This window comes from Pollachius pollachius (genome assembly GCF_949987615.1).
Source record: "Pollachius pollachius genome assembly, chromosome: 1".
Classification (NCBI taxonomy): domain Eukaryota; kingdom Metazoa; phylum Chordata; class Actinopteri; order Gadiformes; family Gadidae; genus Pollachius; species Pollachius pollachius.
Genome location: NC_136934.1, coordinates 37,243,384 through 37,266,372, shown reverse-complemented (window position 1 = coordinate 37,266,372; position 22,989 = coordinate 37,243,384). Strand labels below are relative to the sequence as shown.

General features: G+C 48.8%; 2 protein-coding genes across 5 annotated transcripts in view; one reads left to right on the top strand and one right to left on the bottom strand.

Moving 5' to 3' along the window:
- Positions 1–4,455, top strand: part of scap (SREBF chaperone) — a 35,045-nt gene extending 30,590 nt beyond the window's left edge. For all 4 annotated transcript variants that reach the window (XM_079745635.1, XM_079745633.1, XM_079745634.1 and 1 more), the window contains exon 23: positions 260–4,455. In XM_079745635.1, the coding sequence (XP_079601761.1) occupies positions 260–505 (246 nt within the window). In that variant the 3' untranslated portion in view covers positions 506–4,455. The remainder of the gene's footprint in view (positions 1–259) is intronic.
- A 168-nt stretch (positions 4,456–4,623) lies between these two features.
- ptpn23a (protein tyrosine phosphatase, non-receptor type 23, a) lies at positions 4,624–22,176 on the bottom strand. Its single transcript, XM_079747770.1, has 24 exons — positions 21,959–22,176; positions 19,826–19,900; positions 19,241–19,368; positions 18,934–19,010; positions 18,270–18,319; positions 17,894–18,025; positions 17,400–17,480; positions 17,097–17,228; positions 16,946–16,993; positions 16,724–16,780; positions 16,558–16,616; positions 16,334–16,413; positions 16,102–16,216; positions 15,798–15,863; positions 13,806–13,951; positions 13,324–13,626; positions 12,634–12,788; positions 11,847–12,178; positions 9,018–11,433; positions 8,523–8,707; positions 7,719–7,823; positions 7,186–7,324; positions 6,164–6,277; positions 4,624–5,873 (listed from the first exon to the last, which is right to left on the bottom strand). Exons 1-24 carry the CDS (start codon positions 22,040–22,042, stop codon positions 5,310–5,312), a joined length of 5,643 nt encoding a protein of 1,880 aa, XP_079603896.1. The 5' UTR covers positions 22,043–22,176; the 3' UTR covers positions 4,624–5,309.
- Between the last annotated feature and the right edge of the window lie 813 nt (positions 22,177–22,989).

Sequence of the window (22,989 nt, the reverse complement as noted above, 5' to 3'; positions counted from 1 at the left end):
ACTAAGCCGACCTCTCCCCTCCAGGAGTAAAAATACGCTAAGTTAGTGCTGGGCTTACCCCTCCAATGCAGGAGTAAAGAATGCTTAGCCAGTGCTAGGCTAACCTCTTCCCTCGAGGAATAAAGAGTGCTAAGCTAATACTAGGCTTCCCTCTCCACTAGAAGAGTAAAGAACACAAAGCTAATGCTAGGCTCACCTTTCCCCTCCAATAGCAACGAGTGCTAAGCTGAGAGTAAGCTCAGCTCCCTCTCTCCTGCAGGAGGTGGGCTGCGGGGACAGTCTAGGGGTGATCTCGGACTCCCTGCTGGTGACGGGGGGCCAGGGCTGCGTGTCCTTCTGGGACCTGAACTTCGGGGACCTGCTGCAGACGGTGTACCTGGGCCAGACCAGCGATGGCCAGGGCGTCCGCCAGCTGCTGGTGCTCGACAACGCGGCCATCGTCTGCGACTTCGGCAGCGAGCTCAGCCTGGTGTACGTGCCCTCTGTGCTGGAGAAGCTGGACTGAGAGAGCGTGGGGGGGACGCACGCACACAGACAAAGACTGATGGAGACGGAGCAAGAGGCAACACCGCAGACTCTTCTGGACTCCATGCGTGTGTGTCAGGGGGGAGTGTCTTATTTGAGGAGTCCGTAAAGGGTCTGCCTCTTCAGCCTGGGACCCCCCGTTGGCCCGGGGTTAGCCGTCGGGCCCCCCGGGGATGAGGCAAGGGGCGGGACTCAGGGCCCCTGCGGAGTTAGCCTTTGACCTTGTTGCTTGGAGGTCATGAGCGTCTTTTTAGGTTTGTTTTCTGTCGGAGCTGGCTGTTTTGATGCTCCCCGAGGAAGACGTCAAAGCGGTGGCCAGCTTCTATTTCTACGTTTCTATTTTCTACGTTCTACGTGGACGCGGTTCTGCCCACTATGCTGCTGATATGGGAGGGGCCTCACACCCCGCCTGGTGAGGAGAGGCAGACGATGCTGTCGTTGTCTTGAATTCATGAGTTGTTTATTTCCTTGTGTTTAGTTTTTATTATTTTTGTCAGGCTGCCTAGCTTGTTAGCATAGCTTAGCCCTAGCACACGGTCAGTGGAGGCCCATTGGAACTGAGTGAAGCAGATGCATTTTTGTGCGTGTGTGTGAGAAAGAGCGATAGAAATAACTGAAAACCCAGGCAGCAATCAATAGAGAGACATGCACACAAGTAACCAGATTTAATTACTGTAACTAAAGTTATCTTCCCGAGTGGGGGGGACTGTTTTTTATATGTATAAAATCTATTTATTAGTAAAGACCTTTTGAATTCTTTATAAAACGCTAAACCTCGTTCCAAGAAATTATCTCAGTATAATTTCTTTTTTTAGTGTAGGGCCGGGAGGTTAATGATAAAATTTAAAGATTGTTTTCTAATACTGAACACAAGGTCGTCTTTCTGGGACTCTGAGGCGCGGCCTATCTTAGTGCTGGAGAACAAGCTTGATGCTAAAGAATCAGCCCAGTGTTGGAGTAGGCCTACTAACCTAGCGCTGAAGTACTAGCCTAGCAATGAAGCATTAGTCTAGCATGGAGACGCTAGCGTACCCTAGCGTTGAAGCACTAGCACTAGACTAGCGCGTTCTGAGTTACTGATCCTGAACGGAACCACCTCCCTTCATTACACCACTGGCCCCCACACCAGGTGAATAATCACCGTGAGTTTACACTGTCCCCACTGCACCGGGCCCCCGTGAGATGTTTTTGACTCGCTGTTTACTGGACATGTTTCAGAACTAATGAAACCAAGTCGTTTGGACCGCAAGTATTTTATTTTATTATTTTTGGGGGTTGAGGTGTGTAATGGAATTGGTAATAGTGTGTTAGTAGAGTAGTCGAGTGTTGATGTTTGTTTTTCTTCACAGTCCACTTTGACCTAAAAGCATGTAGGATTCTTACACGGTTCATTACACTGATTCACTTGAGTTCCCAACACAGGCCCACTCTGTAGACCATCTCGTCTTTGAAAGTTTCCCATGCCGAACAGTACACAACACACTTCTTTAATGTGGGACCAGTGTTTACTTACCTGCTGGTTTAGACTGCTCCCTACCTTCCCCTTACTGGGAGAAAAAAGAGATGATGGATTATAGGGCTGGGTAAAAATATCGATTCATCAATGTACTGCAATTTATTTGTTCTCGATTCAATTTAGATTCAGATTAGATTCGATTATTTCCATTAAAAAAAAAGCATACTCAGTAATTGTAATCTAGAAGCGAGTATGCCTAAATGTACATGCCCTTTTACATTGGTCCATGTTATGATTATTAATTTTATGCTGCAAATTTAGCTCAGGAACAATACTATACAATGGTGTATTCCCTTTTTGCTAGTTAAAACACAATTAAATGGTTAATTCATTTTGAAATGGTTAATTCTAAATAATATTTAGGTATTTTTGTCATCTGCACGTATTACTGAATCGATATTGAAGCAATTGGATCATTATCAAATTGAATCGATATCGAATCAAGACCTAAAGAATCTAATTGAATTGAATTGTGAGGTACCTGGCAATACCCAGCCCTAATGGATTATAAACAGTTCAAAAATCTATATTTTAGGGCTGCCAGGGAATGTCTCTTCTTCGGCAGGGTAAAAGGCACACAGCAGGACCAGAGTTTACACTTTAAAGGCAAAAGGCCCAGCGACTGTCCCCCATGTTTACCTGCAGGTATAGGTGCCTCGAATGATAATGGGCCTCAACCTGTTCCGTAAGGTGATTTGGGCGGACCTTGTTAAACCAACCATTCAGTTGCTGTCGTCCAAACTGGCTTTGGAGACACTGATCTTATATGCACATTAGTTAGTTTTTATGATATCAATACCTTTTGATGATCATTTAGTAAAACATGTGAATTTAAAATCTAGTTCCCTTGATGATGGAAGAGCTGGCCCTTGTTTGTTGATGCATTACTTGTGCTAGACCCTGTCTGCTCTGCTGTCAGTCATCCCCCAGTCCCAGGCAGCAAACTTCATCTCAAATCACTTTGAGAGGAAAAAGAAACCCCTCTGTTCACCTAGATAAGGATTCATCTTGGGGTGGCGCTACATTTAGTTTACATTGTTGTCAAAGTGGATTGTGAAACATAGTATGAGAAGAAAGAGAGAGAGAGAGAGTGTGTGTGTGTGTGTGTGTGTGTGTGTGTGTGTGTGTGTGTGTGTGTGATCCCAACCCGCCGTCATGTGGTAAATGTTTCACTGATGCTTGTGATACATACACAGAATGTATTTCCTCTGTAGTGAGTAAGCCATCATCTAACCCTTAGCCAATGTACCATGTCGTGAAGACCAGCTTCGAGAAACGTTTTTTCATTTACTGTATCTTCCCGGCGCTTTAACCCGTGCACTAGGCCTACTAATGCCTCTAGAAGCTTGTGCTCACATACACAGACACTTTTATCAAGGCTCTGACATGAACACCAGTGAAATTTAGTCATGAAGCTAGGCTACCTGTAGCACCTTACCACTGGCGCCCAGCTAAATGGAGGTGCTCTGTTTTTTGTTTCTTTTTAAACGTTTTCATTCTTGTCAAAAGGAATATTATATTGATATAGTGATGCGAGACTGAGACTGGAATTTTGTTATCGTCGTGTTGCGATAAAAACTAATGATGATATCTCAATGTATGCCGATCGTTTATAAGAATGTGTGTTCGGGCCCTTAAAGAACATTGGATTATCTATTGCAAATCTATAGCAAATTTTTTTCTTAAATCTTAATATCGCTCAGCTAGCATCACACCGTCCCCCCAGCGACAGAACCTTCAGACTAACACAGCCCTGCCCACTGGTTCCCATGGCAATCCAGTGCTGCCTCCATCAATGAGTGTTAATTTATTAGCGATTTGGTTTGTCGTATAAACCCGTAGGTGAGGAAGCTTTCAGATGCGTATTCAGATATTTTTCTGTGTATGTGAAATCGGTTATTCTGGACTGGGAAGAGAGACAAGGTGATTTAAGAGATTCACCCCCCCCTTATGGAGGATCAATTCCACATGTATACTAATACCACCAAATCAAGGTTAACTGTAAACAAGCAGTCAGTCGGTTGTTGCTAATGTTTCTGGACGGATTGATCTAAATGTACCTCGTATCCAATAATACAAGCGTGTTAATTGCGATCAATATTTTAGTTTTCCCCCAGGTGACCATATCATCGCTCGGTTCAGCTCTGTTCCCGCAGCAACAGTACAGTTAAATGGTTTTATTTGTATGGCTGATTCACACATGACCCTCTGCTCTGGCTGTCAACACAGGAAGATACAATGATCCATCTTGGGCTTGATGTTGCCATGGAAACAAGCGAGAAAAGGCGGTTGGTTAAGCGAGGAGACAGGAAGGTAGTCGGGCTCTACTGCAGCCCTCTCCTCATACCTCTTCTTCTACTGTTTTGTAACCCAAGGTGAAACACTTTGTACTAATTTTCAAATAAAGAAGCTTTGATACCACACGTTTTCTAATTGGCTGGAGTCGTAATTTTTATATGGAATCTGGTGGCAATAGCATCTGGTGGATGATATCACCAGGTTCTATTGACAATAGCATCTGGTGGATTCTATTGACTACGGATAATGTGGACAAGCAGAGATAGATTCCACCCCACAGTGAGTAAGTTGCCATAGTCTAGTTTTATTTAATATATTTACAGTGTTACAGAAGAGAGAAACGCAAGGGAAATAAATCAATTAGTTTAAATGTGTCGATTTTGTGTGGTTATAGCAACAAACAAGTCATACAACCTTACTGCGGATGTCCCCATAACAAACAGTCATACAACATAATGACGGAGCATCTAAACAGTGCAAACAATAGTTCCAGTCATTAAAATCATTCACGGTCCCAGACATCCCCTGCATCCTCCTCCGCGGTAACCACGGCAACTGCCACCTCAGAGGCGGGGGGGGGGGGAGAGCGGGGACGTCAGGTCAATGGGCTGAAGCACTAAAGTGAAAAGAGGTGCATGCTGGGGAATGTGGTGCGTTAATGCTCTAAGCGATCTAAGGCATGGAGTGCAGAACTGGTATCCATCCGTCCGTCGGAGAGGGAGCACGAGTGGTGGACAGTGACACAGGAAACAGACAGAGAGAGAGAGAGAGAGCACAGTGATTCTGTTGCTAAAGAGCTGGCCGACCCCAACTCCCCCCTCTCCCCCGCACAAGACTGATCTTCCGCCGTCTACAAAGTGCTACAGGTGAGTGTCGAGGCCTAGAAGAGACCGCCTTTGATTTATTTTACGCCAGGTGAGAAAGCGTGAAGGCGTACGTGTGGACGCCCGTCGCCGGTGCCGGCGTTCCCTCAGCTCTTGTTGAGGCTCCACAGGGGGTCCAGGCTGCTCAGGGGGTCGTCGGCCCCGCGCTCCCGGGCCCCCTGCAGGCCCTGGCCCTCGGTGGGCTGCAGGAAGCTCTGCCTGGTGACCCTCTGCTTCCCCATACCCCCGCCCTCCATGGAGAAGGCCTCCGGCGCCAGGGAGGCCAGCAGCTCCAGGGAGGATGGAGCCGAGGCGCCGGGGGCAGGGGGGTCGTCCGGCACCTCCGCCGCCGCTACGGGAGGGGAGGGGGAGAGGGCCACGGAGGCGTCCATGCCGTTGGGAGGCGGGGAGGGGGTCTTGACGGGGGAGGCGGGCAGGGGGCTGAGGGAGGACGGGGGCGGCTGGGGGCCCTCGGGGGCGGGCCAGGCGTCCTGGAGGGGCTGGGGGCCCGCCGGCAGGGGCTGGTCCTCCAGGCTCCAGGGGGCGTCGGCGGGCTGGTCGGAGAGGCTGGGCGGGCGGATGCTGAGCTTGGCGATGGTGGCCTGGATGGAGCTGATGGGCATGTCTCCCCCCAGGACCAGGTCCTGCTGGGACTCCTGTCTGGAGTAAGGCTGGGGGAGACAGTGAATCATGGTTAAAGCGTTGTTAATGATGGAATGGGTTAAAGCCTGGTAAAATTAAAAACTACGGTAAAATTCTGGTTAATGATCTTATGGTTAAAGTCTGTTTAATGAATGTATGGTTAAAGTCTGTTTAATTATGTAATGGTTTAATTCTGGTTAATGATGTTATGGCTTGAGTCTTGCTAATAGCCATACGGTTATAGTCTGGTTAATAGCCTTATGGTTAAAGTCTGGTTAATTATGTTCTGCATCCCTGTACTGCTGATGTGTGTTCTCACCTTGGAGGCTGCAGTGCTGGTGTTCTTGCTGTAGGTGGCGCTGGTGATGCCATGGCGCTGCAGCAGGACCTCTGCATGCTTCAGGACGGCTTCGTAGCAGAACTTCAGGTGCAGCTGAACACACACACAGACACACACCACTATTAATACATGTTTAATGCCAACTTTGTTTTCTGTTTTTTAGGCCTCTTGTCACACTTGCGGTTTCAATGCATATTTTATCCTCAGATCGAGCCAGGGCACATTAACTGTCAGGTGTGAAAAGTCCCAGATTGGATCTTGCCCAAATTGTGAACCAATGACCTGGACCACATCCCGAGGTGGTCAGGCTTGCATTCTCATCAGATCGCCTAGGTGTGTTGACAGCAATCCAGGCACAATGTGGGCAGACGACTTGCTAATGTATTCAAACCCGACCCATGCCAGGATTCTTCCAGTGCATTAGTCTGGCGAAACCAGACCACCCAAGATCTCGCTGCCTACGAACCATCTGGGCATCTCTGAATGCAAGTTAGTAGTTTGACCAGCAGGGAGAACGGCCGCTAACAGAGCGAAGGCCCTTACGTGTTACGAAACGACGCCCTATCCGAGATTATGATCCCCTAGTCATTCTCCTCCGCTGTGTAAAAACTGGAGTCAACAAATCATTTCGTAACACAAGCAAGCTTTTTAAAACATTGAAACGGATGACCCGAGGAGCATTGCATTATTTGATCATGTTTTATCTCATAGATGAAATGATTTCCAGCGACTTTGTTTCCTCACCCTCCTAATTGCTTCCACCCGGTATTTGTAACGAGATCTTGGAGTTTGCCCTCAGTCTCTAGTGTAGCAAAGCGTTAAGAGACTGACTTGGGAATCTACATACGCCTGCAGATGGATGGAAAATAAGTTGTGGGGTTTAACTGAGACTCAATAGCCGTTAAGAGTTGTGAGAGCGCTCCCCTGGTGTGCACTCTTTTCAGGAGAAATGAGTCGGGGGGGAAGAGGTGTGTGTGTGTGTGTGTGTGTGTGTGAGAGACCTTCTCCTGCAGCATGTTCTTCCTCTGCCGCCTCATCTTCTTCACCAGCAGCGGCAGGTCGGGGATGCAGTTCCCAGCCTCCAGCTCCTGCAGTGCCGCGTACAGCAGGCAGAAGGCGCCGGTGCGCCCCACACCCGAACTGCACCCGCACAACACCAGCAGAAGAGGAAGAACACCAATGTTTATCGTATGGATTTAACGTTAAAGACAGCTGATTAACAAAGGTCATCCATATGGCTGACTGGGGTGACCTTCTCTTCCCAGGACTGCTAATGTCCACCTCTGCACTTAATGCAATTCCCTTGTTATCTCCTTGCATTGCCATGTTTGGCCTGATTAGTATAGGCTAGTTGTATGTAAAAACAATATAACTAATGTGCAAGTAATGATGCTGATGGAGGGTAAAAAGGTAGCCAGGTAGAGGTTAAAAGATCAGTACATCGATGTGAACACTACAGTAACACTAGTCTACTGTCTGGAATCTCTTCAAACCTAAACCAGAGTAGCACAGTCGGAGACCCTGAGTGACCCACCTGCAGTGCACTATGATGGGGGTGTGAAGGGGTCTCTGGTGCTGGAAATGACCCTGGACCTCCTGGATGAAACCCAGCAGGCTGCCCTTACTGTCTGGCGGACCCCTTGTTAGAACCCGAGAGAGAAGGACCGGATTAGAACAGATCTGACCAGTACTGTCTGGTTAGGATCACAGATAAAGGCTGGTAGTAGACCTGGTCTGGTTAGAACAACCAAGAGAAGGGATGGTTTAAACCGGATCAAGCCAACACTGTCTGGTTAGAACAACCAAGAGAAGGGATGGTTTCAACCGGATCAAGCCAACATTGTCTGGTTAGAACCACAGAAAGAAGGTCTGCTTTAGATTTGATATAAACAGTTCTTTATCGATGCCCTAACCATTTTGATACTGTACAAAAACGTAGGTACTGTATTTTTGCTGTGAATTTACTAGGTATATTATTTTTATGTTGCCGTTTCACTCCTCTTAACCATCGTGCTCAAGATAACTAGCGTAATCTCCTTGGAGATTAACAGGCACAGTTGTTAGATTTAGTTGAAATAGAAAAAGTAGCATTTGTCACAACTGACCCCTGCAGTCGTCATGCTAAAGCTTTACACTTGAATTTATGGAAGTGGAGCCATTCAAATGCTCAAACACAACGACGTGGGTCGTACTTGTAACACACCCTATCCTGCCTAGAACTCTCTGCCCATAACACATTTTGTTGTAAAAAGCTCCTAGCATTCTAATTCTAGCTGAATCCCATCGAGCCGTTATCAAAGAGCATGGCAACGCGGCGCTGCAGGAGGTCCCCACTCACAGCTCGGGCCAGGAGTTGTACTGCAGGTGGACCACCGTGCGCTTCAGGCTCTGGTCGCGGTACTGCAGGCTGATCATGCGCTCCACGTGGGTGGGCGTGGTCTTCTGCGTGGTCAGGGTGAGCGTGATTGGTCCCTGAGAGACCTGCTGGCCACGCTCTGTGGGGAAGTAGCGCAGGACTTTCCCCTGTGTGGGGGAAAAACACCATGCATGTTCCCAGATCAGATTCAGGGCATAAGGACGCTGTGGACGGTTTCATTCATTATGTATGTTTTCTAATCTACAAAGAGGAGCCAGCTCCACGGGTAGGAGAGCAACCTTTACTGTCATGTCCTTTAGCACATTTTAAACCAATCCGCCATAAGGAGTAGGTAGGGGTCTTAGGGCATCTCGGATAAGGACACCCTACGGTTACTTTGTGGGCCTTACGGGTCCAACCCAGTACCAAACCCCCCCCTATCCACACGCCCAGCCGACCCACACGGCCCTCCCTCACCTTCTCCAGCTCCTGGTCCGACACCAGCATGACCACCAGCGCCACCTTCTGCTCGTACACCATGAGCCAGAAGTCGGCCGCCGTGCCGCCGAGCGGCGCCTGCGTGGCGATGAGCCGCGGGCAGAACGCCGACAGCTCCTCCACGTAGCTGGCGTTGATGTAGTCGTCCTTGCCCGAGAGCAGCACCACGCGGTTGGCGTCGTACGGCATGACGTCCTGGTGGCGGTTCTTCATGCTGTAGCAGCGGGCGATGGCGATGGACAGCTGCCGCGCGTCCTTCTCCTGCTGCTCCTGCAGCTCCTTCCAGCGGGCGTCCAGCACCGAGGCCCCGCCCTCGCCCTCCGACGGCAGCTCCAGGGCGTCCACCTGGGCCCGGTAGCGCTCCAGCTGCCCGTGGAGCCGGGCGATGCGCTCGGGCGCCTGGTAGGGGTCCCCCTGGATCAGGGACACGCCCTGGGCGCTCTTCTTGCGGCGCTCCCCGTCCTGGGGGTCCGCCTTGGTGGGCTGCAGGACGTTGGCGGGGGCCTTGGGGCCCCCCGGGAGGCTCTCGGGGCTGGAGGAGAGCAGGTCGTCCGTGTTGGAGTTCTGCCGCTGGAAGAGCGAGGTGGAGCTGGTGGGGGAGGGGACGGCGGGCGAGGGCGAGGGCGGGGCCGCGGGGGCCGGGGGGGCCCTCTGCTGGGGGGTCAGTCCCAGAGAGGAGGGGGCCGGGGAGGGAGACGGGGAGGGGGAAGGCGAGGGGGCGGGCGGGATGCTGTTGGGCGTGAGGGCGACAGGCAGTGCCCCTGGCGAGGGCTGGATCATGTGCTGCTGAGCCGGGGGGATCTGCTGGGCGCCGTGCGGGGCCATCATGCCCCCCGGCTGGGGGGCCCCCGGGGGCGCGTTGGCCCCGGGGCCCGCAGTGTAGACGGCGGGAGCAGGGTGGGCCTGGAGGTGCGGTGGGGGCAGGGGCTGCGGGGCCAGAGGCTGCTGCTGCGGCATCATCGGCGGCCCCCCCGGGTAGCACAGGGGCCCCATGTGGGGCGGCTGGCCCTGGGGCTGGCCGGGCATCCCCACGGGCTGCTGGGGCATCCCCACGGGCTGCTGGGGCATGTGGGCCATCGGCAGCTGCCCAGGCAGGGGCTGGGGCTGCTGCATGGGCAGAGAAGTGGGCGGCAGGGGGCCGCCGGCCATCTGGGGCCGGGGACCGGGGGGCATGTGCATCTGCTGGTGGGGGTGGGGGTGGTGGGGGGCCATCTGCCGAGGAGCACCGGGGTGCCCTGGGATCTGCTTGGGCTGCTGGGCCATCATGTGGTGCGGGGGCAGCCCGGGGGGGATGTGCTGGTTGCCGGGCAGGATGTAAGGCTGGGGCCCGGCCGGGGGCAGCCGGGGCCCCGGCAGCATTTGCGGGTGCATGTTGTGAGGCGCCATGGGGCCCGGCATCATCTGGGGATGCTGCTGGGGCAGGTACCCCTGTGGGGGCTGGTAGCCCTGGGGCATTGGGGCACCGTGCTGGGGCTGATGTGGGTGCTGGGGCTGTTGCTGGGGCTGATGTGGGTGCTGACCAGGGTGCTGTGGCGGGTGCTGGGGCAGTTGTGGGTGCTGGGGCAGCGTCATGTAGCCTTTATGTGGGGGCGGCTGCCCGGGGAACACCTGTGGGTACTGGGGAGGCGGGCCGGGCCTCTGTTGCGGAGCCATGTATCCGTGGGGGTAGGCCTGCGGGGGCCCCGGCATGGCTGTGGGGCCGGCAGGGTACCCCTGGGGCATCTGCTGCCTGGGAGGCTGGGGGAACTGCTGGGGCGGGGGTCCTTGCATGGGCATCCCCGGCGGGGCCACGAACTGCGGGTACTGCCCCATCTGGGGCGGAGCCGGGTAGCCGCCGGGGGCCGCCGGGGCCCGGGGGTAGCGCTGGGTGGGGGCGTAGCTGGGGATGGGCGTCTGGATGCTGTCCACGGTGGTGGTGGACGGACGGACCGGGGGGGACGCGACCGGGCCAGGGTGGGGGGCCTGGGCAGGGGGCGGGCCGTACCCGGACACCGCCGCGTGGGGGGGCATCTGAGGCGGGCCCTGGGCGTGCGTCTGGGGGCGGGGCCCCCCCGGGCCGGGGTACTGGGCCATGCGGGCCAGGAGCTCCGGCGGGGGCAGGTTGGCGGGGAAGCGGTGGACCCCGGGGGGCCCCACGGCGCCGGGCCAGGGCAGGGAGGCGCTGCCGGGGGGCAGGTAGGCCTCGGGGCCCGCCGGGCCGGGGTGGGACGGGAGGTCGGGAGGCATGCTGCGCAGCTCCTCGGGCAGGTCGCCCCCCAGGGCCAGGATGGCGGCGCTGAGCTGGGCCAGCTCGGGGTCGTCCAGGCTGGAGCAGGCCGAGTCGCTGTCCGAGTTCTTGGCCTTCAGGGTGGGCTTGGCTGCGGTGGGCCGCGCTGGGGGCTTCTTCAAGGCCTCCCTGAGAGAGGACGCGACAGACGAGGAACAAAGCTGAACAAACACACTCTAATAGAATAGAAAAGAGTAGAATTATCTTTATTGTCTTTACAGTGAGATAAAATATATACAAGAAAGGCCAAAAATGTATGACAAATAAAGATAAAATATACAAATAAAAAGTGAAAGATGGAAATACACCGATCAATTAGACTAAGAATAGCAGCGGATGTAAACGGAATTAAACAGCAGTGCTGTCACGTTTTGTTTTTTTTTGCAGTGCACATTGTATTCAGGAGGTTTTTTTAAGGCGCTTGTGAAATTAAATCTAGTTAAACGGTGAAAGTGTTGAAAGTCCAACACAATCCACCAACCGTGCTGTTGGGGAGAGCCCCGCGGCCCCCAGCCCTGCACGCCAGGCGCGGGTCCCCTTACCGGTCCAGGGCGCCCTTCCTCTGCTCGGCCCGGCTCTGGCACAGGGTCCTGGCCCGCTCCAGCAGCCGCGAGGCCTTGGCCTCCAGGTCGTCGTAGAACTCCTTGCCCTCCTGGGACTTCTTCATCAGGTCCTCGTAGGCCTCGTAGGACGCCACCAGCGTCTGCACCGTGGCGTTCCACTGCTGCTCTGTGTGGGCCAGCCCCTTGCGGACCGTGGCGTACTGGACGTTGGCCTCCGTCAGCGCCTTCAGGATGTTGTCCTGGGCCGCCAGGTTCTGCTCGATGTACACCTTCACCTGCTCGTACTTCTTCAGCTGCTCCTCGAACACTCGCTGGGGACACAGGGGGCAAAAAGAGGTCTTTGACGGATGGTAGGGCCGCTCGGTTATGGGAAAGATCACAATCACGGTTATTTTGGTCAATATTGAATACACGATTATTCAAACGGTTATTTTTGAGTTTAAAAACATGTTGTATTTATTCAGCATGTCTCTCGGAATTCGTTTTTTTTAACTGAGAACCTTGAAATTTCGCCTTAAAAACATACGCAAAATGGTCAAAAAGATAATTTTCCAATCTTTAATTATAAACAGATATGTATCCAGCTGTTCTGCCCTTTCTATAAAACATTAAAAAAAAAAATAGAAAAAGTCAATTTCTTTGTGATCGTTTGACGCCAAAACCGAAATCGCGATCCAAATTCGATTAATCACCCAGCCCTAACGGATGGGTACGGGCTGTGATATCCAACGTGCGCGCCTGCGTGTTTGTGTGCGCGTGTGTTTACCTTCATGTCGGCCCTGTCCGTGGTGACCAGGGAGGAAGTGATGTCATCTTGCTGGATGAGGTCACGCAGCTGTTTCTCCAGGGAGCTCCTCTGGTCGCGCATCTCCTGGACCTTCCCCAGAATACGCTTCATACACTGGAGCCCCGCCACCTCCTCTGAACACACACACACGGTATACATACGCTCACAGAGATATAAACACACGTGCAGATATATGCACAGATATACATGATGTACATACACGTGTCAGACCCACTGGCCCAACATGAAACTAAATACTTTTGTTACTTGACGTGTTTAATCCTCTATTCAAACAAATTGTCCTGGCCGGATCGTGACTCTTTACTGGCGCCAGGCCACAAGCAAACTCTCTTAAACATAAAGATATACATAGATAAACAGACAGATACAGCTATACATGCAGACACACACACACAGTAGATAAACAGACAGATACAGCTATACATACAGACACACACAGTAGATAAACAGGCAGATACAGCTATACATACAGACACAAACACACAGTAGATAAACAGACAGATACAGCTATGCATGCAGACACACACACACAGTAGATAAACAGATAGATGCAGCTGTACATACAGACAGACACACAGTAACTCAACATACACACATGCATGCTATGCACACGCACACACACACACACACACACACACGCCAGCTCACCCTCGTTGAGCTGGGGCCGTGGCAGGGCGTCCCTCAGGCTGTCTAGGGGCCCCCCCAGGAGCCGCAGGTTGCTGATGTGGAGGTTCATGGCCCGGTGGAGCTCCGTGTTGGTGAAGCTGGCCTTCTCGTGGGCTTCTGCGTATTTCTCCAGGTCCCGGCGGATCTCCGTCAGCGCCTGGGCCTGGGCGGCGGGATGGACCTCAGGGGCCTCCTGCAGGGCCCGCAGCCCGGCCTGGTCCTCCTCCAAGACGTCCCGGATCTCCCGTAGCGAGGCCTCGACGTCGGTGAACACCCCCGATAACACTGCACACACGGGAGGGAAGTGTTGAGCCCATTTGAGTGTGTGTGTGTGTGTGTGTGTGTGTGTGTGTGTGTGTGTGTGTGTGTGTGTGTGTGTGTGTGTGTGTGTGTGTGTGTGTGTGTGTGTGTGTGTGTGTGTGTGTGTGTGTGTGTGTGTGTGTGTGTGTGTGTCTCTTACTGACCCTGCATGGACTGCACCAGGCTCTTAACGGTGTCCGGCCGCACGCTGAGCGCGGCACACTTCTCCATGAGGACGGGGGGGAGGTGGCTGTACAGCTCCAGGTTGTCCACAGATTCCAGCTCCAAGCCAAGGGAGTCCATGAACTGCCTGCGTCCACAACAGACACACACACACACACACACACACGCACACACACGCACACGCACACACAGAGCGAGTATTAGAAGTCATCCACTCCTAATCTCCTAGTCCTGTTTGAATACTATGTTTCTGTCTGGACCTGACCACTCTGCATCAGTTTTGTTTTAAAGACAAAAGTATAATCCTGAGCAATATGAATTTCATCTACTATTACATTCACAAAACTTAAATGTAATAATATAAATGCAAAAGAAAATATTTGTAACTAGATATTAGCCACACGCTGATATATACAGTGGGGCAAAAAAGTATTTAGTCAGCCACCAATTGTGCAAGTTCTCCCACTTAAAAAGATGAGAGAGGCCTGTAATTTTCATCATAGCGTATACCTCAGCTATGAGAGACAAAATGAAAAAAAAAAAAATCTAGAAAATCACATTGTCTGATTTTTAAAGAATTTATTTGCAAATTATGATGGAAAATAAGTATTTGGTCAATAACAAAAGGTAATCTCAAGGTCCTGGATCTCCAGGACCTTGAAATGCTTCTTACGAAGCCACTCCTTCGTTGCCCGCGCGGTGTGTTTGGGGTCATTGTCATGCTGAAAGACCCAGCCACGTTTCATCTTCAGTGCCCTTGCTGATGGAAGGAGGTTTTCACTCAAAATCTCACGATACATGGCCCCATTCATTCTTTCCGTCACACGGATCAGACGTCCTAGTCCCTTGGCAGAAAAACAGCCCCAAAGCATGATGTTTCCACCCCCATGCTTCACTGTAGGTATGGTGTTCTTTGGATGCAACTCAGCATTCTTTCTCCTCCAAACAAGACGAGTTGAGTTTTTACCAAAAAGTTATATTTTGGTTTCATCTGACCATATAACATTCTCCCAATCCTGTTCTGGATCATCCAAATGCTCTCTAGCAAACTTCAAACGGGCCCGGACATGCACCAGCTTTAGCAGGGGGACACGTCTGGCACTGCAGGATTTGAGTCCCTGGCGGCGTAGTGTGTTAGTGATGGTAGCCTTTGTTACTTTGGTCCCAGCTCTCTGGAGGTCATTCACTAGGTCCCCCCGTGTGGTTCTGGGATTTTTGTTCACCGTTCTTGTGATCATTTTGACCCCACAGGGTGAGATCTTGCGTGGAGCCCCAGATCGAGGGAGATTATCAGTGGTCTTGTATGTATTCCATTTCATAATAATTGCTCCCACAGTTGATTTCTTCACACCAAGCTGCCTACCTATTGCAGATTCAGACTTCCCAGCCTGGTGCAGGTCTACAATTGTGTTTCTGGTGTCCTTTGACAGCTCTTTGGTCTTGGCCATAGTGGAGTTTGGAGTGTGACTGTTTGAGGTTGTGGACAGGTGTCTTTTATACTGATAAGGAGTTCAAACTGGTGCCATTAATACAGGTAACGAGTGGAGGACAGAGGAGCCTCTTAAAGAAGAAGTTACAGGTCTGTGACAGCCAGAAATCTTGCTGGTTTGTAGGTGACCAAATACTTATTTTCCACCATAATTTGCAAATAAATTCTTAAAAAATCAGACCATGTGATTTTGAGGTTTACCTATGATGAAAATTACAGGCCTCTCTCGTCTTTTTAAGTGGGAGAACTTGCACAATTGGTGGCTGACTAAATACTTTTTTGCCCCACTGTATGTATAGAATCTCTTGAATGAAAAACATGTTGGCAAATCCACAACTGGTTAGACTGGTACAGAGCAGGAACCACTCAAACAAGCTACCTTTCATACATTCCTGCAAGCCAGTGCTTGTACGCCAGCCTTTGAAGCGTCTAAGAGGCAGAACAGGGACAGCGATGGAGAGTGGTGTAGAAGTAAAATACGTACTCCAGAGTGTCGTTCTTGCTCTCTATCTTGGTCATGATGTCTCGCAGAAGCTTGGCTTTCTCCTCACTGCAAAGAACACAAATCATTTTAATATGACAGGAGTATAAACATTGTCTATGACACTATAACCTTATTCTCTGCGGATTCAACCCAGCCCAGATACCCTGCCTGTGTGCTCCTCCAGTCATGTCATAACCTTCCCATAACCTTTCCCTCCAGGTAGGTATAAGCTGTTAGCAAACAATGGCCTGTTGGAAGTTGTGAGTTGTGAGTAATCTGTGGCGCAACTAAACAGTAGGCCCACCTGTAGAGAGAAGAGGCCTCGTGGGCGGCCATGGGCACCAGCTTGGCGAACAGGTCGGGTCCAGTCACACTGGGGTCGGTGGGGTTGACCGGCAGGGCTTTCACCAGCGGGGCGCCTGGGAGAGAGAAGAGGCGGGCTGCACTTTAACTGGAGCTGCTCACAAGCTAAAGAGCCAACGCCGTTCAGGCTGAGCAAACATTGGTGGGCCTGTCGACCAATCAGATTGCCAAACCTTTGACGGATGCCAGGGTTTCCAAATTTGGAACCGTTTCGTGGTAGATGAAGTCGTTGTCTTTCTTAGCAGAGTTGAATCTATGTGTAGAAAAAAAGACATGAAAACTAAGAAATAATAAATGTGACTGGAAATTATTGTTGGCCTTTAACCTAAACTACAAAATACCTAACTTTGGTGACTATAAAACAACAACACACAAGACTTCAGCATGGATTTCTTACTTTCCACCGATAACATCCATGGTGAATCTCAAGGCGTCTTGGACACTATCCGGCTGACCCTTGTCCAGACAACAGAAAACACATCCCCACACAGGTCAGGCTACAATGGTATTAACCAGGGGTCCTACCAAGGCAGGAAGAAGAGACTGCTCTGTTGTGACTGTACCTTGGCCAGCTTGGTGGCTTCGTTCAGCTTGTCCAATGAACTCTGCAGGTAGGCCAGCTGAAGGAAATACATCACAGTGAGTGAGGAGGCGGATTTAATGAGGTCATTATATGACCGACCAGTGAGAGCAGGAGAAGGAAAAGATCAACTAAGCAAGCGCAACAGTCCATGTAATCCAGATCACATTTGGAAATAGGGTCGGTGTATTTAATTTAGGCCTACCCTCTCTCCATACTTCTGCTGTTCCTCCGCTTGTTTTCCCATGTGGAACTGTGGAGAGTAGAAATACAGAAGAAATGTAAAAAAGAAAAATCACCATGGCTCTGTGGACACATTCTCTCTCTCTCTCTCTCTCTCTCGCTCTCTTTCTCACGTGGGCGATGGAGGCAAAGTAGTAGATCTTCATCTGGACCAGTTTCTTCCAGTCCTTCTGGATCTTCCCCAGCATGGAGGCCGTCTCAGAGTTCTCCAGGGCCCGGCAGGCCTCCTTATAGTAGTCCACCACCTAGACCCCGGCGGGCAGGCAGAGAGAGTTGGAGACAGAGAGAGTGAGACTAATATACCAACACAAAACATTGTAAGTCAAAAGACCCCTGCAGTAATTGATGATGGGCTTTTGGTGGTTTCTATGCCAATAGCAGTTGCAATACCGGTGTAGCTAAGGTCCGAGAGTTACCTGAGCACTGATGCGCGCCACCAGGAAGCTCTTCCTGTTGTCCAACATGGACTTCTCCAGGAGACATTCCTGGGCCTGGCCCTTTAGAGAAAGGTTAAATGCATTCAAAGAGTGTGGAGTGTGTGTGTGTGTGTGTGTGTGGTATAGGGATCGACCGATACAGATTTTTTTTTCATCAGCCTTAGCTGATGTCCGATACGCCGACACCGATTTTCTTGAGCCGACATTTGGAGCCAACACTGCTTTTGCTCCCTCAATTTACATCATAAAAATTACACAATGATGATAACAAATATTACAAGCCTCAATCTGAAAAAATGAAATGATTGAAATGTCTGTAAAAAATGCCGGTAATTAAAAAGATATATATATATATATAAAAAGATATATATATATAAAAATAAAAGATATAACCCTAAAATAATATGCCGGCCGGTATATCGGTGGATCACTAGTGATCACTAGTGTGGTATCATCTGTTGCATGTGTCATACCAGCATCAGGTTGATGTTGAGGTTGAGGATCTGGTGACTCATGTCCACGCTGAAGTTGTGGTTGAAATGGTCCCTCAGGTAGGAGAAGGCCCCCGCTGAGCACTGGAAGTGAGTGCACGACACCTTCATCCCCTGAACACACACACACACACACACACACACACACACACACACACACACACACACACACACATTATTAGTTGCTGGTTTGTTAAACTGACCCACCTGGGAAGTCTTCCTCATCCTGTTTTGATAGGGGCAGGCACTTTCAAAAACTAATTTGCAGGTAAATGGATGGCCCATCTGTAAAAAAGTATAATTAATTAAGAAAAATAACGATCATGTTTCCATGATCAAGATCGGTAGAGGACCCTACCTCCTCGGACACCCTGTTGTCCATGGCTCCCAACATGGAGTGCAGGGCCCCTATGGAGAACCAGGACACAAGCTAGTTAGTCTGGATCATTCTCATACATAACACCTGCAACATGATGAATCAATTAACAACCAAGTGATGATTGGGATTAATTAAGGTGTCAAGTGTTTTTGTTTTTCCCACAACACATTGTGACTAGGTGAAAGTAAGACATTGGCTTTGTTTAAGATGATTGTTTAGCAAATCTTAAGCAGAAAAGGAAACCCAAAAGTCAGTCGACAGATAATGTATAGATAATAAAACCTTTATTTTTATATAGTGTATATTTGTGTAATCAATTTCAGATGCCAAGTCTGCATGCAACATTAATGAATAGGTCGGAGAATTTGCTTAATGATCAATTAATTACTAATTTACAATGAGTTTCTTTGCTTTCTCTACTGCTCTGACATTAGAAGTTCCCTGAAGAGAATCAATGTACAATATAATCTAATGCATGTGTCTGCTATTGCCTTAAAATCAGCTAGAAATTAAATTTGGGTTTTTATCATTTGCTCTAATCTGTAACAACAGCAAACTGGGCTAGCCAGGAGATAACAAGTGGTGCTGACTCACCCGGGCCTGGTGTAATGACAGCTTAATGAGTAAGTGGACAGTGACTCACCCAGGTTGTAAAGGATGCAGGCCTGCTCGTAGCTGATGTCCTCGTGGGTGACCGTCTTCCCAGAAAATATCTCTGTCCTGAGAGAGGAGGGAACATTTGCATTTTGTATCTCTTTGAGAGTGAGTGAGTGAGTGAGTGAGTGAGTGAGTAATGATTGAGTGAGTGAGTGAGTGAGTGAGTGAGTGAGTAATGATTGAGTGAGTGAGTGAGTGAGTGAGTGAGTGAGTGAGTGAGTGAGTGAGTGAGTGAGTGAGTGAGTGAGTGAGTGAGTGAGTGAGTGAGTGAGTGAGTGAGTGTTTATTCCCACCATGATATTGGCACGGCGGCTTCCTGTCCGGGCGCCAGGGGGACCCTGCTCTGGAGGTAATGCAGCTGTCCAAAGTACTTCCTCAGGGTACTGCAGCCCTCAAAGTCCCTGGTTACGTTCACAGCGCTCTGGAGGACACACACATCACAAACACAGGGTGTAAATAAATGACACAGCAGATGAAAGTAAACAGCCTAATCAGGCAGGGCTGGGCGATTAATCGATTTCAATTTTAGCGTCAAACTATTACAAACTTAACATAATTGAGTTTTTCGATTTATTAATTTTTTTATAGAAAGGGCAGAACAGCTGGGATACATATCTGTATATCATTTTAGATTGGAACATTTTCTTTTTTACCATTTTGTGCATTTTTTTAAGGTGAAATTTCAAAGTTCTCAGTTACAAAAAAGAAATCGGAGACATGCTGAATAAATACAACATGTTTTCAAATTCAAAAATAATCGTTTGAATAATCGTGATTTCAATATTGACCAGAATAATCGTGATTACGTTTTTTTCCTTAATCCAGCAGCCCTATGATCAGCTATTGAATAAAACACAGTAGACCAGTGCATCACCAACCTGCCGCAGGGTCTCCAGTTTCTTCAGCTGCTCGTTGTAGTTGTCTGGGTTCTCCCCATAGTTCTTCAGGATGAACTGAGGGGTAGGAGAGAGAGATTGAGCGAGGAAGAGGGCAGTGGGTAGCTAAAAGGTGATTGTTTCCTTTAACAGGCATGGGAAGATCGGCCAACAGGCAGATCCTGCATAACCCATAAAGTAATCAGCATGGTGATGGTTATGACCATCACCGAGAAGTTTCACTTGACCAGCAATGTTTAGCCTTCAGTTTTTCTCTCCTGTTTAAATAAATATATATTTTTTGTAGTATTCTAAGATTATTTATTGAGATGATATATTTAATTATGTCAAAATGTAGCATGTTAACTATATGAATTCATGAACTGCATTAGTTTCCCCATTGATGATTTCTTATGCGTGAAATCATATTATCAGTAAATGTCCCGTCCCTAGCCTCAGAATGATCCTAGAAGCTTGCAACCTTAGTTGTTCTTTAATCAAGGTACCTTGTGCCGCAGCCGCACGACCTACCCAATGCAAATTTAATTCCTGCCCTTTAACCTTCATGATTCTTACTTTTTACACATCACCCAATTATGATGTTGGTGTTTTCAGTCCTTCCATCACAAGATGCAGGGTTATGCTGCCTTGTGGAGTTTGCATGGCGTTTTCTTTCAACAAAGGTTATCTAAAAGCAAACAGCTAGCCAGAGTGACATTGCAGATGAAATAATAGATTACAGATTAGCTAAATGAGTCTAAGTTTACAATACAGGTTCTAACCAATGGCTTCTCCTTGTCCCTCCTGTGGGGCAGGAAGTAATCCCATAATGCACTGCGAGGGCCTGATCAGTGGCTAGGCTTTCATTAGCAAGGAGCTCCTTTATGTGAACCTCAGCCGTGCACTTTGGCATGCACTAACATACACACAAACACTCACCGGTCTTATCTCCACAGTTACCTTCTCTCTCGTACTGATGGCATATTAACACCCCCCCCCCTCCCCCCCACGCCCATCTTTCCTACCCTCTTCACTCATAAATTTCCTTCCTTCCTACCTTTTATATACACTCTTTAAATACTGTCTCCATGCCATGAATAAATTCCCACATCAATTTGTATGAAAGAAGCAGCAACATCAAACAGGTCCAACCCCATCTTTTAAAGTTGTTCAGTGAACTGAATTACTAGAACCTGTAGGTGTGTTTGCCAATAAACAAATATATTTGAATGTTGATAATACGGTGATAGGCCTAGGGATTGCTTCTGGCATCTTAACAGGCCAGAATAAGAGTATCTTTGAAGAAAGATGTCCACAACAAAAATAAAATATAATGATATATATATAAATAGAGAACCCATAATGGGAAATAGTTTTAGTCTTCATCTTTGTCGTCATCGGTTGATAGCCCAGAGTCACAGACCATTATCTATGCTTGAAACGTTGAAAATAGGACGACCAAGAAAGGATCTAGAAACAAGACATTTCAATGAAGGGTGACTTGTTATTTCTGCAATACAGCACAGAAAACATTAATTTGGTTCCTGTCAAGCATGAAAGGAACTTGTTGCTGTGGGTATTCGTTTTGTGGCAATCAACTCATTACACTAACGTTACAGTCACAGAAAGAGACGTGCTCGAACACATCTTAATTTCAGTTTTAGCCACCATACCAGATTAACAGATTCCTAGTTTGACCGATGATTATTAGTAGTAGCGATAAAAAAAACCTGATGGAGTTGAGTATGTGAAATGTGCATCAGCATTCGTGACTGGCAATGACTAATGGTCAGTCAATACGCAGTTGTGTTTCCAACGCTTGATACTAGTAGACTTCCGGGCTGTCATTGGCAAAGACTATGCAGTACTATATACAAATCACGGAGGAGTAGTCTTAATTACAACTACGCTGTGAAATGACATGTTAGCAAACAAAGGCGGTGGCTGAGGAGGGTGTCAAGAACGTAACCCCCATACAATAATCAACAACACCCAGCTGCTTCGTCACGAAATGGGTCTGCTTGTAGGTTAAATCAGCCAGTGTTGTCATGCAGACATTCATCATAGTTATGCAGTCGATCACTCGGATCGGTACGTTGTCCAGGTCCTGTTGCTTCCCTTCTCAGCCCAGCTCACCTGCCTGACCGCGGGGCTGAACGGGAACTCCCCAGCCTCCTTCAGATCCAGCCAGATCATCGGCATGCGTGGGACCGCTTCCATCGCGGCCTATTTTGAATCCCACCGCAATATAGGGGGTTGAGGTCGGACAATCCCGTGTGTATGTTTTTTATGTGTTAACGGTTTTTCGTGTATAATTCCCAAACAACTGTGTCATGTATCCCTGAACACTTCAACCGGAAGCGAATTGGGACGTGACGAAACGAAACCTTTGTCGACCCTTTGGATTATGGGAAATGTAGTTCCTTGGGTCTTTTGAGCCTAAGGTCAATACGTTATGGTATAGCCAAGCCTACTGGTATGCATTCATAATCAGTGTTTATTTACGTTCACTAGCAACTTCTCTATTATAATATGAAAGATATGTGTAATACAAATGCTACAGCTATATATAACAATTTACAAGTATATTTGGATGTCTAGTCGTCTGTATTGTTAGTTACCAGATGCAAATTAAGCGCTACGTATTGGTGTTGAAGCCTAAATACTGTTGGTAACATTTCCTTAAAACACTTTCGAGAACTCTCCAAATTGCTGGTCTTCTTATCAGTGCACTTTAGGCGTAACTAAATAGGATGATTATTGACTGTATTAGGCAATATATTTTTTGTAGCCATTTGTTTTTATTTTACTATTAATGCATTTCACTTGCTCACATGAATATTGGGCGCAGTATTATTTTATGGTTTATATATTTATATTACTCAACTATTTCAAGCCACATATTTTCCATCCCGCCCAACGAGTCTGCGCACTAGCCGTAGCCGCCATATTGGACCCACAAATAATAAAAACAAATGCATTTTCTGCTTAGCAAGGAGAGTTGCTAAAGTATACATATCAACCACCAATTAATATCACCAGATCCCGAAAAGCACCCTTCGACTGCACGTATCCTGAGGCAAGTATAACTTTGGGTTAACTTATTCCAGAGACAGGCAAGAGCATTATTAAAGGAAGATACCAGCTTAGAAGCTGAAGCTAATGTT